We start from the raw sequence: 11,957 nt of genomic DNA on the forward strand, positions 1-11,957 counted from the left end.
CCCAAAATGTTATATGTTGAGATCAAACCTGGTTTTTTATTAAAAAAACTCAGGCTTTTTACTACTACCAAAACTCTTGTTTTTAAGCAACCAATTTAAAATCTTAATAAAAAGAAACTCTTTGTTAACATATAATGGTTTTTTACCCAAATTGTCTCGTTTTGTGTTGAGATGGAACAACCCCAAGTTTTGGGGGTTATAAAGTTACACACAACACAAAAATAAATAACTAAAACACGTCTTCCTATTCTATTCATTCCTCGTCAACCCAACCGAAGAAAGGGTGAAGAAATCCATCCAGATAATAATAATTATAATAAATTACAAAGTTTTGTTTTCTTCCTTTTAACTGCAGCTAGCTAATAATTTCAGCATTCAAATCTCCAAGAATTAATTGATACAAGCTCAGATCAGCCCCCCCAACAAAACCCATTTGACACAAGCTCAGATCTTTGTGGGTGTGTTTTGATGGGGTGGAGGTATCAAGCTGGGTTGCTTATGATTGGAACTGTTGTTGTCATATGGGTTTTCTCTGCAGAAGTCACACAGGTCAAACTCTCTCCATTTTTAACTTGGATCTGATATTTATTATCACAAATGCTTTTGTTATGTTCTGGGTTTGAACTTTTTGCTAGATCACATGAGTTGGTTGGAGGGTATTTGGTGGCTTACCAATACCATGTAATTAGGGAATGAATAACCATTCTGTTTTGGTTTAACATCAATTGCCTTTTTTCTTTTACTTCAATATCATACCATGAATTTTGTGGTTTGATGAGTAATATTACCTTGAATAAGGCAAATCAGTTTATGATATACATTTACCTTGATACTCGGTTTCCTACAACTTTTCACCAAATATTATAAAAAATCATAGATCACCACTCAAAACTGATTTGCAACTTCGGTCACAATAATCCTTACACAATCGCACATCCAAACACCCCTTTTGTTCTGTCTTATCAACCAAAACCTTGGTTTAAGAGTTTAATAAGGTTCAAATGGTAAAAACATTATGTTATTTAAGAGTGTCACTAATACCGCTTGTCATAGTATAGTTTTGCACGCTATGATCATTCTACTCGTTTCACTCTTCTTTGATTTGTTGTGCGGGATTGTTATGCTATATTAAGTTACATATCATTTTTCATACTGAACCCCAAGCTAAACTGACTCATTCGCCGTTATAAGTTACTGATGGGATTGGCTTTCGTCTTGAGGATTCCTCTCACCTAACATTTAGTACCAATAAAGTGATTATTTTTTAAACAAGTTTTGATTATTTTTATACATTATAAACAGGGAATTTTCACAGACTATAAACAACCATTTGCGGTGACATATCTTGGAGCTTCTTTGATGGTAATTTACCTCCCCATCGCGTTCATTAAAGATTGGATTTATAAGTTAATCAAGAAAGGAAAAAATCAACCCTCCGTTGGTTTGAACTCCCCTCTTAAGTACATTGGTGGGCCCACAATGTTTGAAATGGAAGTTGAAGGGTCATCATTAAGTCGAAAAGGTAGCGATCAAGACATATCTAACCAAGAAGAAGGAAACGCGTTGGTCCCAAAAATAAACAATGATAGTTTGTCATTAAAACATGAGGTTACAACACGCGAGGTTGCCACTTATGGATTCTATATTGCGCCTATTTGGTTTGTCACAGAGGTAACTATTCAGTTTGTTAGGGGTAAATTTGTCATTTCTCATCAAACTCATTTTTGAAATTGTTATGTGACCAGTATTTATCGAATGCTGCACTTGCACGTACAAGTGTTGCTAGTACGACAGTGCTGTCATCAACTTCAGGGCTGTTTACACTGTTCATTGGTGCGTTTTTGGGCCAAGATTCGTTAAATGCGACGAAAGTCGTTGCGGTTTTTGTCAGCATGGCGGGTGTTGCAATGACCACTATGGGGAAAACTTGGGCTGCAGATGAAGTGACCACAACTTCCTCTTCGTAAGTCCCTATTCGATCACTTCGTAACTGTTAGATGTTTTAGGGTTAGGGTTTTGTTCTGTGTGTATATATACATTGTGTGATACAAAGTAGGGTTTTCATCAATTTATGGAATGTTTCAGGTCATTGACTGACATATAGTTGAAATTTTTGTCTCTTAAAGAAATGGTGACCACTCTTATGTTGGCGATCTGTTCGGGCTTTGCTCTGCTATGTCATATGGGCTTTTTACCGGTTAGTACCATGTTTTTCAACTTATTTTATTATTATTATTATTATTATTATTATTATTATTATTGTATTACAAGTGAACAAATTTATGAACCCTATTTCAGTGCTTCTTAAGAAGTTTTCCGGGGAGGAAGGAGAGCGTGTAGATGTGCAAAAGCTGTTTGGATATATTGGTTTATTTACTCTCGTGACTCTATGGTGGCTCGGTAAGGCTGCACTTCTAATTGTTAGCAAAAATATATATTTATTGTGGGATTTTATTTATAATATTATAATGGGGATTTTGTTTTGTTATTTCAGTTTGGCCCCTAACGGCGTTAGGGATTGAACCAAAGTTTAAGATTCCTCACTCAGCTAAAATGGATGAAGTAGTTATTGCCAATGGACTTGTTGGAAGTGTTCTTTCAGATTACTTTTGGTATGTTATAAATTATATGGCTTTTTTTTGCGATTAATATCATCAGTTTGAGATAATTTAATTTTGTGTTTGTAGGGCATTATGTGTTGTTTGGACGACTCCATTGGTTGCCACCTTGGGCATGTCGTTGACTATTCCGCTTGCAATGGTGGCAGATATGATGATCCATGGCCGCCATTATTCCGCCGTTTACATTCTTGGTTCTGTTCAGGTAATATTTATTAACTGTTGATTATTTAACTTCTTTAAATAATGGATTTCATGGTACTTTAGGTAGAATTTTGACTTTTGATGTCAAACTTGGTGACTTCTAAACTTGATTCTTTTTTGTAAAAAATCTAAAGAGTTGAGGGTATTATGATTTGACAGGTATTTGCTGGTTTTGTGATTGCTAATCTTCCTGATAAAGTTTCCAAGAAGATCGGGTTTTAGCAAGAAACAGATTCTACAATTCAAATACTGGATTCTGAAACCACTGATGATGGAAGGAACAGTTGTATCATTTGAGATTTGATTGCTTAACAATGAATGGTTGGCGCGAGTTGAAAACTGTGATATATTTTGTTTTGTTTTGTTTTCAGTTTTGTGTTATTTGTTAGGACATGCAAAGCAAGGTTGGTAGATAATTTCCAAACATGTTAATATCAGATGTCTTGATTTGTTGTCTCTTCTTATTGTGTTATCAGATGTCTTAATATAAACTCATGTCAAAGAGTCTAGTTAATTAATTATCTTCCAAATTAATTATTTTGCATATAATGCAAGTCTAGTTAATATTTTGGTTACTTAACCTTTTGGTTACTTAGACTGAACATAATGAGCGAATAACCCTTAAAATAAAAGTGCATTGTATTCTATTGTTAACAACTTTTGATATTATAATAATATCAAACTCGTATAAATTCGTAGCACTTTTATTGCTTCCGTTTCAGTCGCAAACCTCCTCCCTCCTCCAAGGACAGTTGATGTGGACTAACTTTTCTTTCAACTAAGTGAGGGCCGTCATCCTTTTCTTTCAACTAAGCGTCACGTTAGGTCACGCCACATATCTTATACATTGCTGATTCATCTTCTGTTGCCTGAATGAAGCCAACACTTTTCTAATAGTATAGAAAACCCAAAATGGTTAGGTTAAATGGCCGATTAAACCGCAAAATTTCTAGAAATAAAATAAAATAGAAAACATGGAGATGCGGGGGATCGAACCCCATGCGTCTCGCATGCAAAGCGAGCGCTCTACAATTTGAGTTACACCACCGGATGAGAAGAATCTCCAACAAAATCATATTATGAATGAATGAATGAATACAACAACATGTCAAGACCGCTTTCTAGCCTCCCGTTATCATTTATGATCCTCTTCCTCTATCCAAAGCACAAATAATAATAATAATAATAATCGTGGTAGGTGAAGGAACATGGCGTTGTTGAATATTTACAAACTCCCCTCATTGTTACGAATTCAATCTCGTAGTAAACTCAACAAAACCATCATCAGGTGTCATTCTCCGTCAACATCCTCCAGTTCACCAGACAAAACCATTGGTAAACCACACCAAGTGTTGTGGCTGTATAACACGATGAGCAAAGAGAAGGAAATGTTTAAACCTAAGGTGGATGGTAAAGTTGGGATGTATGTTTGCGGTGTCACTGCCTATGATTTAAGTCACATTGGTCACGCTAGGGTTTACGTCTCCTTCGATATCCTCTTCAGGTCTCTTCTATTCCTTACTTTATTTATTGATTCATTTCATTTTCATCTGCTAATCAGGAGGTAACTTTCTTTTCTATTTGTGGACACTTTGGCAGATATCTACAGTTCATGGGATATGAAGTCAATTATGTTCGCAACTTTACCGATGTTGATGATAAGGTAACTCACATTTGCATTCATATTAAATAAGATGTGGTTAACTTTACCGATGTTATATATGCATTACTTATTGCAATTTCCATATCCTGTAGATAATTGCTAGGGCAGTTCAATTAGGAGAGGATCCAATCAGCTTAAGCAGGCGCTTCTGTCAAGAGTTTCATAAAGATATGGGATTTCTTCACTGCTTACGTCCAACCGTTGAACCTCGTGTTTCTGACCATATGCCTCAAATCATTGATATGATCAAACAAGTATGCTTCTTAACCATTACCAGAACTTCAACTTTCCAATTTCTTTGTTTAAACTTTGACTTAAACATCCATTCCAGATTCTTGACAATGGACGCGCTTACAGAGTTGAAGGCGATGTATACTTTTCTGTTGACGAGTTTCCTGAATACGGACGACTTTCTGGCCGAAAGTTAGAAGATAATCGAGCTGGTGAGCGTGTAGCAGTTGACTCAAGAAAAAGAAATCCAGCTGACTTTGCTCTATGGAAAGTAAGATTTTGATTCAATAAAAAAGGATTCAACATGTATTAAACCTATATGCGTTGTGGTGAGCTAAACCACGAAAAACGCAACGTACCCGAAACTTTATTAGATAAAATCAGGACCTTTACGTGAACCCACCCCTTGCATTGCGTCTATTTATACAGCTTCAACAATGTGTACATCAGTGCGTAGACTACTTGCACATTATCACGCGCAACTCTGTTTTAAAAGAAACTTACATCAAAACGTAGACAGAAATAAGCACATGGCAACGGTGTATTTGGAATTTTATAAAACATCAGATTTTTCAAAAGTTGACGGAAAACCAAAAAGAAAAAGAAAAGCCTATAAAAAGGACACTTGTCAACCTATGATTTGCCAAAAAAGGAAAAAAGAAAATGTCCAGGGTCTAAATGGTAGGTTTGATTAAAGTGGAGGGGTATGTTTTGTAATTATTATAGGAGCTAAAACTGTAACTTTGAAAAACTTGAATTATGTTCTTGTAACTTAAAGTGGAGGGGTATCTTTGTAATTTATCATCATCATCATCATCATCATCATCATCATCGTACTCAGTATATCCCACCAATAGCAAAGCTATGGTAGGGTCTGAGGAGGGTAAGATGTAGACAGCCTTACCTCTACCATTTAGGGATAGAGAGGCTGCTTCCGGTGAGACCCCCGGCTCGATAGTAGTTTTGCATCAAACCTTCGACATAAGGCACATAACACTCAACCATCGGGACACCGCCGATTGGTGCATGTACCATTGTTTTTCGGCTATCAACGCCACCACATGATGTTTGATTAACCTTCCGTCACTTTTAACGTTATTTTCACGGAATTAGTAAATAACGTCAAAATTAGTGCAATTTCACTTTTGCCCACCTGAGGGTTCACACATATATACATTATATGCGCGCACCGCAAGCAGGGCGATATCTTTGTAATTTATAGAGGGGCTAAAATGTAACATTGAAAACCTTGATTAATATGCTTGTAACGTATGCATAAATAGATGTCCAAAGTGAATAGTGATTTGTGTGTCTAGAACTGACATAGCCTTTATATAGTTTTGTAAACACTTGATAAGGTAACCTAAATTGACCCATTTTATGTCCACGTGTAAATTTCAAACTTTTAACTTGTAGTCTGCAAAGGAGGGTGAACCTTTTTGGGAGAGCCCGTGGGGACCTGGAAGACCTGGATGGCATATCGAGTGCAGTGCAATGAGTGCTGCTTATTTAGGTTACTCATTTGATATTCATGGTGGCGGGATGGATCTTATTTTTCCACATCATGAAAATGAAATTGCTCAAAGTTGTGCTGCGTGTGACAAAAGCAATATAAGTTATTGGATACACAATGGTTTTGTGACTATCGACTCACAAAAGATGTCCAAATCACTCGGTAACTTTTTCACAATTCGCCAGGTAAAATAACTGTTTGATCTTTCATCATTGATTCTGTTTTCATCCTGTGTATTTATTATTATCATTAAAATTTTAGTTTTGCGAGCCTTTTAAGTTTATAGGATGTGACTGTGGGTCCTGTTAAGGAGGACCGAAGAAATGATTAAATGTGGTGTGCATGACACCGAATTAACTGACTTGTAACAGAAAAACCCAACATAATCGAACCTAAATAAGTGAACCCAACCCAAAACTGACGGTTTGGTTATATGTTTTTTCAAAACCGAGTTTCTGGTTCGGTTTCGGTTTTGCATGTACCGAAAACTGAAAAACTGAACTGAACCGAACCATAAAAACTGAACTGAATTTTATAACCGAGCCTAACTTGAAAAAACCGACCTTTGTTATTAAATTTATGGAATATAAATTCTTATTAAGTGTTTTGTTAAAAACTAGTAAGTGGCGTAGCCCAAAGTATTAGGCCTAAATCTGTAATAACTAATTGATCATTAAAAAAAAGATTTTGGCCGGAATTCATTATTTTTGGTATTTTTTCAGCCCAAAAAATTTCAAGCCCAAAGGGCAAACCTGATAGAACTGAGACAGAACCCAACTCTTTCTGAAAACTGAAATCTAACAGTTGCTAAAAAGTAAAAACTAAAAACTGAATTTTGGGTTTTTGGTCCGGTTTGGGCCCAAAACCCACCCCCGCAGTCGGTCTTACTTTATTAAATTTCATACTCTATGTCGGTTTCGGTTTTCAACCGAAACACTTAACTTGTCACATAGTAAAGTCAAATGTTCAGCTATTTTTCAAATTAACAAATGAAATACTATCCAATTTATTTGTAGTGATGATATGGTCAACTTTGAACGTAAAATATTTTTAAAAAAGCTTGCAATTCTATGAACATCAACTTTGAGCAGTTTATTATTATTAGTTTTCAGGTTATAGAACTTTATCATCCGTTAGCATTGAGACTTTTCCTGATTGGAACACACTATCGGTCCCCGATCAACTACTCTGATGTACAGCTGGAAAGTGCTTCTGACCGTGCGTATTACATATATCAGGTATATTAATTTGTCTTTAATTATTTATATGCATTATTAAACTGAAGTTGAAACTGTTATCTTGGTTGCAGACATTGCAAGACTGTGAAGAAGTTGTTGGGCGGGAAAATGAATCGAACAAGAAAGAAAATATACCTAATGAAATACTTGATATCATAAAATGTTTTAATGATGTGTTTGTTACTTCAATGTCGGAAGATCTTCACTCTCCGGTTGTTCTTTCTGCAATCTCTGATCCTTTGAAAACTGCTAATGATCTTCTTCATACTCGGAAGGTATTTATATTTTTATGGAAATTTAGGCGCATGCTCTTGTGTTAGATAAGACTTGTGGAACAAGTTAACATGGAATAGTTTGCAGGGAAAGAAGCAAGGAGCACGGATACAGTCACTTGCTGCTATAGAGAAGGCTATTAGGAATGTTCTTGATATTCTAGGGCTCATGCCAGCAAGTTATCATGAGGTAGGTACCTTATTCATTCTAATTTAACTAAGTTACCCTTGTCGTAGGTTCTAAACCATTACAGGTTACTTTATCTTAGGAAAACTTCACAGAATAGTAACCAAGTTTCCCATTTGTTCCTCTAAAGTCAGTCAAACTTTTGTTTTCTCCTTAAAATCACTCAAGTTTCGTTTGTTGTTTTAATCTTGCACAATTATCAGGTTAACACTTAACAGGTTACCACTTTCTATTTTTTTTAATGCTTATTTGGATAAAATAATTAGTTATGTGTAATTGCGGATTAAACGATTCAATTGATTCAGTTTTTTAAATTCAATTTCCAAACAGTTATAAAGTGTAAGATTTTTTTAATAGAAAAGGATTAAAATTTGGCGTCAATAAATTTACTTACACAAACATTTATTGATAGACTTGTCTATTTTTATATATACTTTTGAATGTCACAAAAAAAAAACGAGGATTGAATTAATTACATTTTTTAAGATGTAATTGTTTTTGAGTGAATTTAAATATGGAGGGTTTTTCAAGAAGTAATTTCTTAATAGTCTATTTGCCCATGGCAACTAATACGAGATAAACTAAAATATTAAATAATATATAATTGATGTTGATAATATAAAATTTAAAAATTAATCTATGGATTTGTTTTACTTAGAAAACAAAAAATAATTGGTTTTTAAAATTCTAAAATAAAACATGTCATTGTGTAATTGAAAAAGTCACATATTCATATATATAATTCACATAAGAATTAGGAATTAAAAAAAACACGAGGTTATCTAACACATCAGCAAGTGGTGAACTGGTAAATCACACAAAAATGAAACTTGAGTAACTTGTAACTTTTTTAAGACAAAAAAAAAGTTTTAAGTGACTTTAGATAAACAAGTGAGAAACTTACTGTTATGTAACGTTACCCTGTACTTTGATACTTTATATTTTCATACAATCATCATATTTGTTGAAATTGTAAAACTGTTCATATGGTCTGATATAGGACCAAACTGGAGCTGACAACGTTTTGGTTTGGTCCCACGTGAAATTTGAAGTTCGATTTATATGGGGGTTGTTTAAAGGTTTTGCAGCAGCTGAGGGAAAAGGCACTGAAGCGTGCAAAGTTAACCGAAGAGCAAGTTATTGGACAAATAAATGAAAGGAACACTGCACGAAAGAACAAGGAGTATGAACGATCAGATGCAATCAGAAAAGACTTGGCTGCACTCGGAATTGCTCTCATGGATAGTCCCGAGGGCACAACCTGGAGACCAGCTGTCCCGCTTGCGATGCAAGAACAGTATTCCGCAGAATCTTGAAATTTACAATGTATTAGCGGGAACATTAGTTGTGATCTTATAATTCATAATACAACCGTGAAAGCAAATTGAGCCAGTCTGGTTTCATGAGATTTTAATTATGTTTTGAGTCCATTTGTTCGGGTTTGCTTTGTTGGTTTAGCTATAAATTGAGTTTATATTCGAGTTCATTTGTCATAGGATCATTTAAATATTGGTTCAAATTTGGCAACTTGTACAGTGTATTGTATAATTTTTACAAGTTTGTGAGGTATATGGAATGGTTCCTCGCCGTTGACCTCACTTTATAGATGAAAGAAAAACACGATGACAATTGTATGTAGCCGGAAAATAACACAGGCTAATGTTTCAAATTCAATCATGTGGGTATTCTTGTCAATATCTTACTAACAGTCTTCACTTATTAATAAAATGTTTTTCTAATGAAGTATAAAAAAGTAGACGTCGTAATTTTTTATAAGTTATCACATATAAAAAGAAACCTTTATTTCTGTTTAATTCTTCTGAACATGTTTTTTTGCATGTAAAGTCACTTTTTAAAAGAATAAATGCCTTTTAGAAATAATTTCCTTTTACAAAAGTTGTTGATTTGATATTAAGTGGACTGATTTATGATCGAAATTGAGTGGGAAAAGTGAGAAGACGGGATAAAGTCATGAATCTAGTTGCATGTTAGAATACGTGTTGTATTCACTGAGAGGTGATGAGTCACGTAGGCTCATGTTCAATGAAAACATCATGTCGACAGGTAAGTGGCGACTACCGAGGGAGCACCCTTCTTTCTTTTAACAACGCTCGGAGCTACTATCAATACCTAAGTAAGTTTTCTAGAACCAGATATCAAACGTTCATATTGATTATGACGTTCTAGATCTGACTCGTCCAGGAACACCTTTAAGGAGGCCTTAAAGATCCAAAGCTTTAAAACCGGCCTTAAAGATCCAAAGCTTTAAAACCATCACACTCATTAGTCATTTTGTCATTTTATTGTACTGGAAAGCCAATTGTGAGTGAGCATATATCCTCTACGCGTGCTGATCACAGACACGAGACATTAAAAAAAAAACATTATAACCTTTTTTTATTTCTATACTAGCATAAGTGCCCGCGCGTTGCTGTGGGTTTGCGCAAATTATCTCCTCATTGTTTTCTAGTGTTTGGTGTGGTGTGTAATGGGTTATCAGTGCGAGCGTGTTTTCGCGTGTGCTTGTGGTTTGTTGGATGTTGCTTTTTATGCGGAGTGCTTACTAAAATATTGACGTATGGATATATATATATACACAAACATACGCACACATATACAAACATATGTACCTACACACATACGTATGCACCTACACAACGCACCTACACATAAGAAATGGAGTGAAATTAGGGATTAATGGAGTTACACCTTCACTTCTCGCTATAAAAAAACTTCTGAAATGATCCAATACTTTTATATATATATATATATATATATATATATATATATATATTTTGTGGCTGCTAATTTATATATTTTGTTGGCTGTATGCTTTTAATTGTATACACAATGTAAATACTTACACCGTGGTATATACTATCAAATAGAGTAATGGTTCAATATTAACAAAACACCTGATTCACAAAAGTTGTATAAACATAAATATACTGGCTGTAATTCCATTGTAAAACCATTAAAAAACCAGTTAAAAAGTTGTTGTAAAAATATAAAAATATCATTTTTCTTTTCGTTGTAATCAATTATAAATACTTGTTACAAAGCTGTTATAAATACATCAATACACCGGTTTGTTAATCATTGTATTTGTAGAGAACACTGGTTTGTAGCCGTTGTAATTACGTAATTACAGCGGTTGTTTGTTCGTTGTAAATACTTTAATAACAACGGTTAACAGTACGCTGTATTATGTTCTTTACAACGGTTAAGAGTCCGCTGTAAATAAAGTTTTATAACGGTTACCAGCCCGTTGTTATTATGTAATATATACTGGCTAAACCCGTTCTAATATCTTCTAGGATATGCAACGGTGTTGAAACCGTTTTAATTATATTTTACAATGCTTCGTTTATAACGATTTTGAAACCGTTGTGTTTACGTTATTTAGTTGTTTTAAAATGGTCATTTTCTGTACTAGTGACTTTTTAGTAGACAACCAAAATCCGTTTTAAGATACCCATGTTGAACACGAATTCTCAGCCACACCCGTCAACATTTCGTTTGCTTATTATTGAAGTCAAAAAGCTTAGCCGAAGCCCAAATGTGATGAAGATACAAGACAAGACAAGGATACCACATGAAGACCCGTTAAAGTACACGCTATAGACACCGGGTCAAATTAGTTGTGGAATTGTAAGGCCCCGCTCTTGGTGCCTTGCATTGTCGTTGGATTTACTCATAAACACATTTCTAAATATCAGAGTTAATTAAAACTTTCGCGGAATAATAAAACTTCAATCATTCATTATAAAACATTCATAACTTGTCTTTGAAAACATAACTTAAAATATCTTATTAAAACATCATGACGAATCTTCAGATGCCAGTCTCTTCAGTTCCTGTCATGTGTCTCCCTCAAGCTAGCTGCTTCAGTCTATTTACCTGTGTGCATACTAAAAGTCAGCTATGTTGAGTGAGTCCTAGTGATTTAGGCAACATGCAATACATTCACATACTTAGTTACTTACATATATACGTATCCGAAGATACATATAACATACTTAGCTTGTTAC

At 34.6% G+C, this 11,957-nt stretch overlaps 2 protein-coding genes across 2 annotated transcripts; both read left to right on the plus strand.

The window, feature by feature from the left end:
- The first annotated feature begins 468 nt into the window (after window positions 1–468).
- On the plus strand, window positions 469–3,276 carry LOC143571066 (putative vacuolar membrane protein YML018C). The gene is made up of 8 exons (XM_077056581.1): window positions 469–549; window positions 1,303–1,671; window positions 1,746–1,963; window positions 2,127–2,197; window positions 2,299–2,400; window positions 2,495–2,612; window positions 2,688–2,823; window positions 2,982–3,276. Exons 1-8 carry the CDS (start codon window positions 469–471, stop codon window positions 3,042–3,044), a joined length of 1,158 nt encoding a protein of 385 aa, XP_076912696.1. The 3' UTR covers window positions 3,045–3,276.
- Window positions 3,277–4,041: 765 nt separating this feature from the next.
- LOC143571067 (cysteine--tRNA ligase, chloroplastic/mitochondrial-like) lies at window positions 4,042–9,384 on the plus strand. The gene is made up of 9 exons (XM_077056582.1): window positions 4,042–4,326; window positions 4,422–4,485; window positions 4,578–4,739; window positions 4,817–4,987; window positions 6,133–6,414; window positions 7,342–7,467; window positions 7,539–7,742; window positions 7,828–7,929; window positions 9,006–9,384. The coding sequence occupies exons 1-9, from the start codon at window positions 4,193–4,195 to the stop codon at window positions 9,240–9,242; spliced, it is 1,482 nt and encodes a 493-aa protein (XP_076912697.1). The 5' UTR covers window positions 4,042–4,192; the 3' UTR covers window positions 9,243–9,384.
- The last annotated feature ends 2,573 nt before the right edge of the window (window positions 9,385–11,957 follow it).

This window comes from Bidens hawaiensis, unplaced genomic scaffold, assembly GCF_021521415.1.
Source record: "Bidens hawaiensis isolate Kalapana, Puna unplaced genomic scaffold, B.hawaiensis_p1.1 tig00025188_1, whole genome shotgun sequence".
In the NCBI taxonomy this organism is placed as follows: domain Eukaryota; kingdom Viridiplantae; phylum Streptophyta; class Magnoliopsida; order Asterales; family Asteraceae; genus Bidens; species Bidens hawaiensis.

What these genes read in the sequence shown, in the direction of transcription:
- LOC143571066 (XM_077056581.1), top strand. Translation starts at nt 469, where the DNA reads ATGGGGTGGAGGTATCAAGCTGGGTTGCTTATGATTGGAACTGTTGTT. An exon ending in CGTGACTCTATGGTGGCTCG is followed by an intron (nt 2,401 to 2,494) that starts GTAAGGCTGCAC and finishes TTGTTATTTCAG; the next exon opens with TTTGGCCCCTAACGGCGTTA. An exon ending in ACATTCTTGGTTCTGTTCAG is followed by an intron (nt 2,824 to 2,981) that starts GTAATATTTATT and finishes ATGATTTGACAG; the next exon opens with GTATTTGCTGGTTTTGTGAT.
- LOC143571067 (XM_077056582.1), top strand. Translation starts at nt 4,193, where the DNA reads ATGAGCAAAGAGAAGGAAATGTTTAAACCTAAGGTGGATGGTAAAGTT. An exon ending in CTGACTTTGCTCTATGGAAA is followed by an intron (nt 4,988 to 6,132) that starts GTAAGATTTTGA and finishes TTTAACTTGTAG; the next exon opens with TCTGCAAAGGAGGGTGAACC. An exon ending in GTGCGTATTACATATATCAG is followed by an intron (nt 7,468 to 7,538) that starts GTATATTAATTT and finishes TCTTGGTTGCAG; the next exon opens with ACATTGCAAGACTGTGAAGA.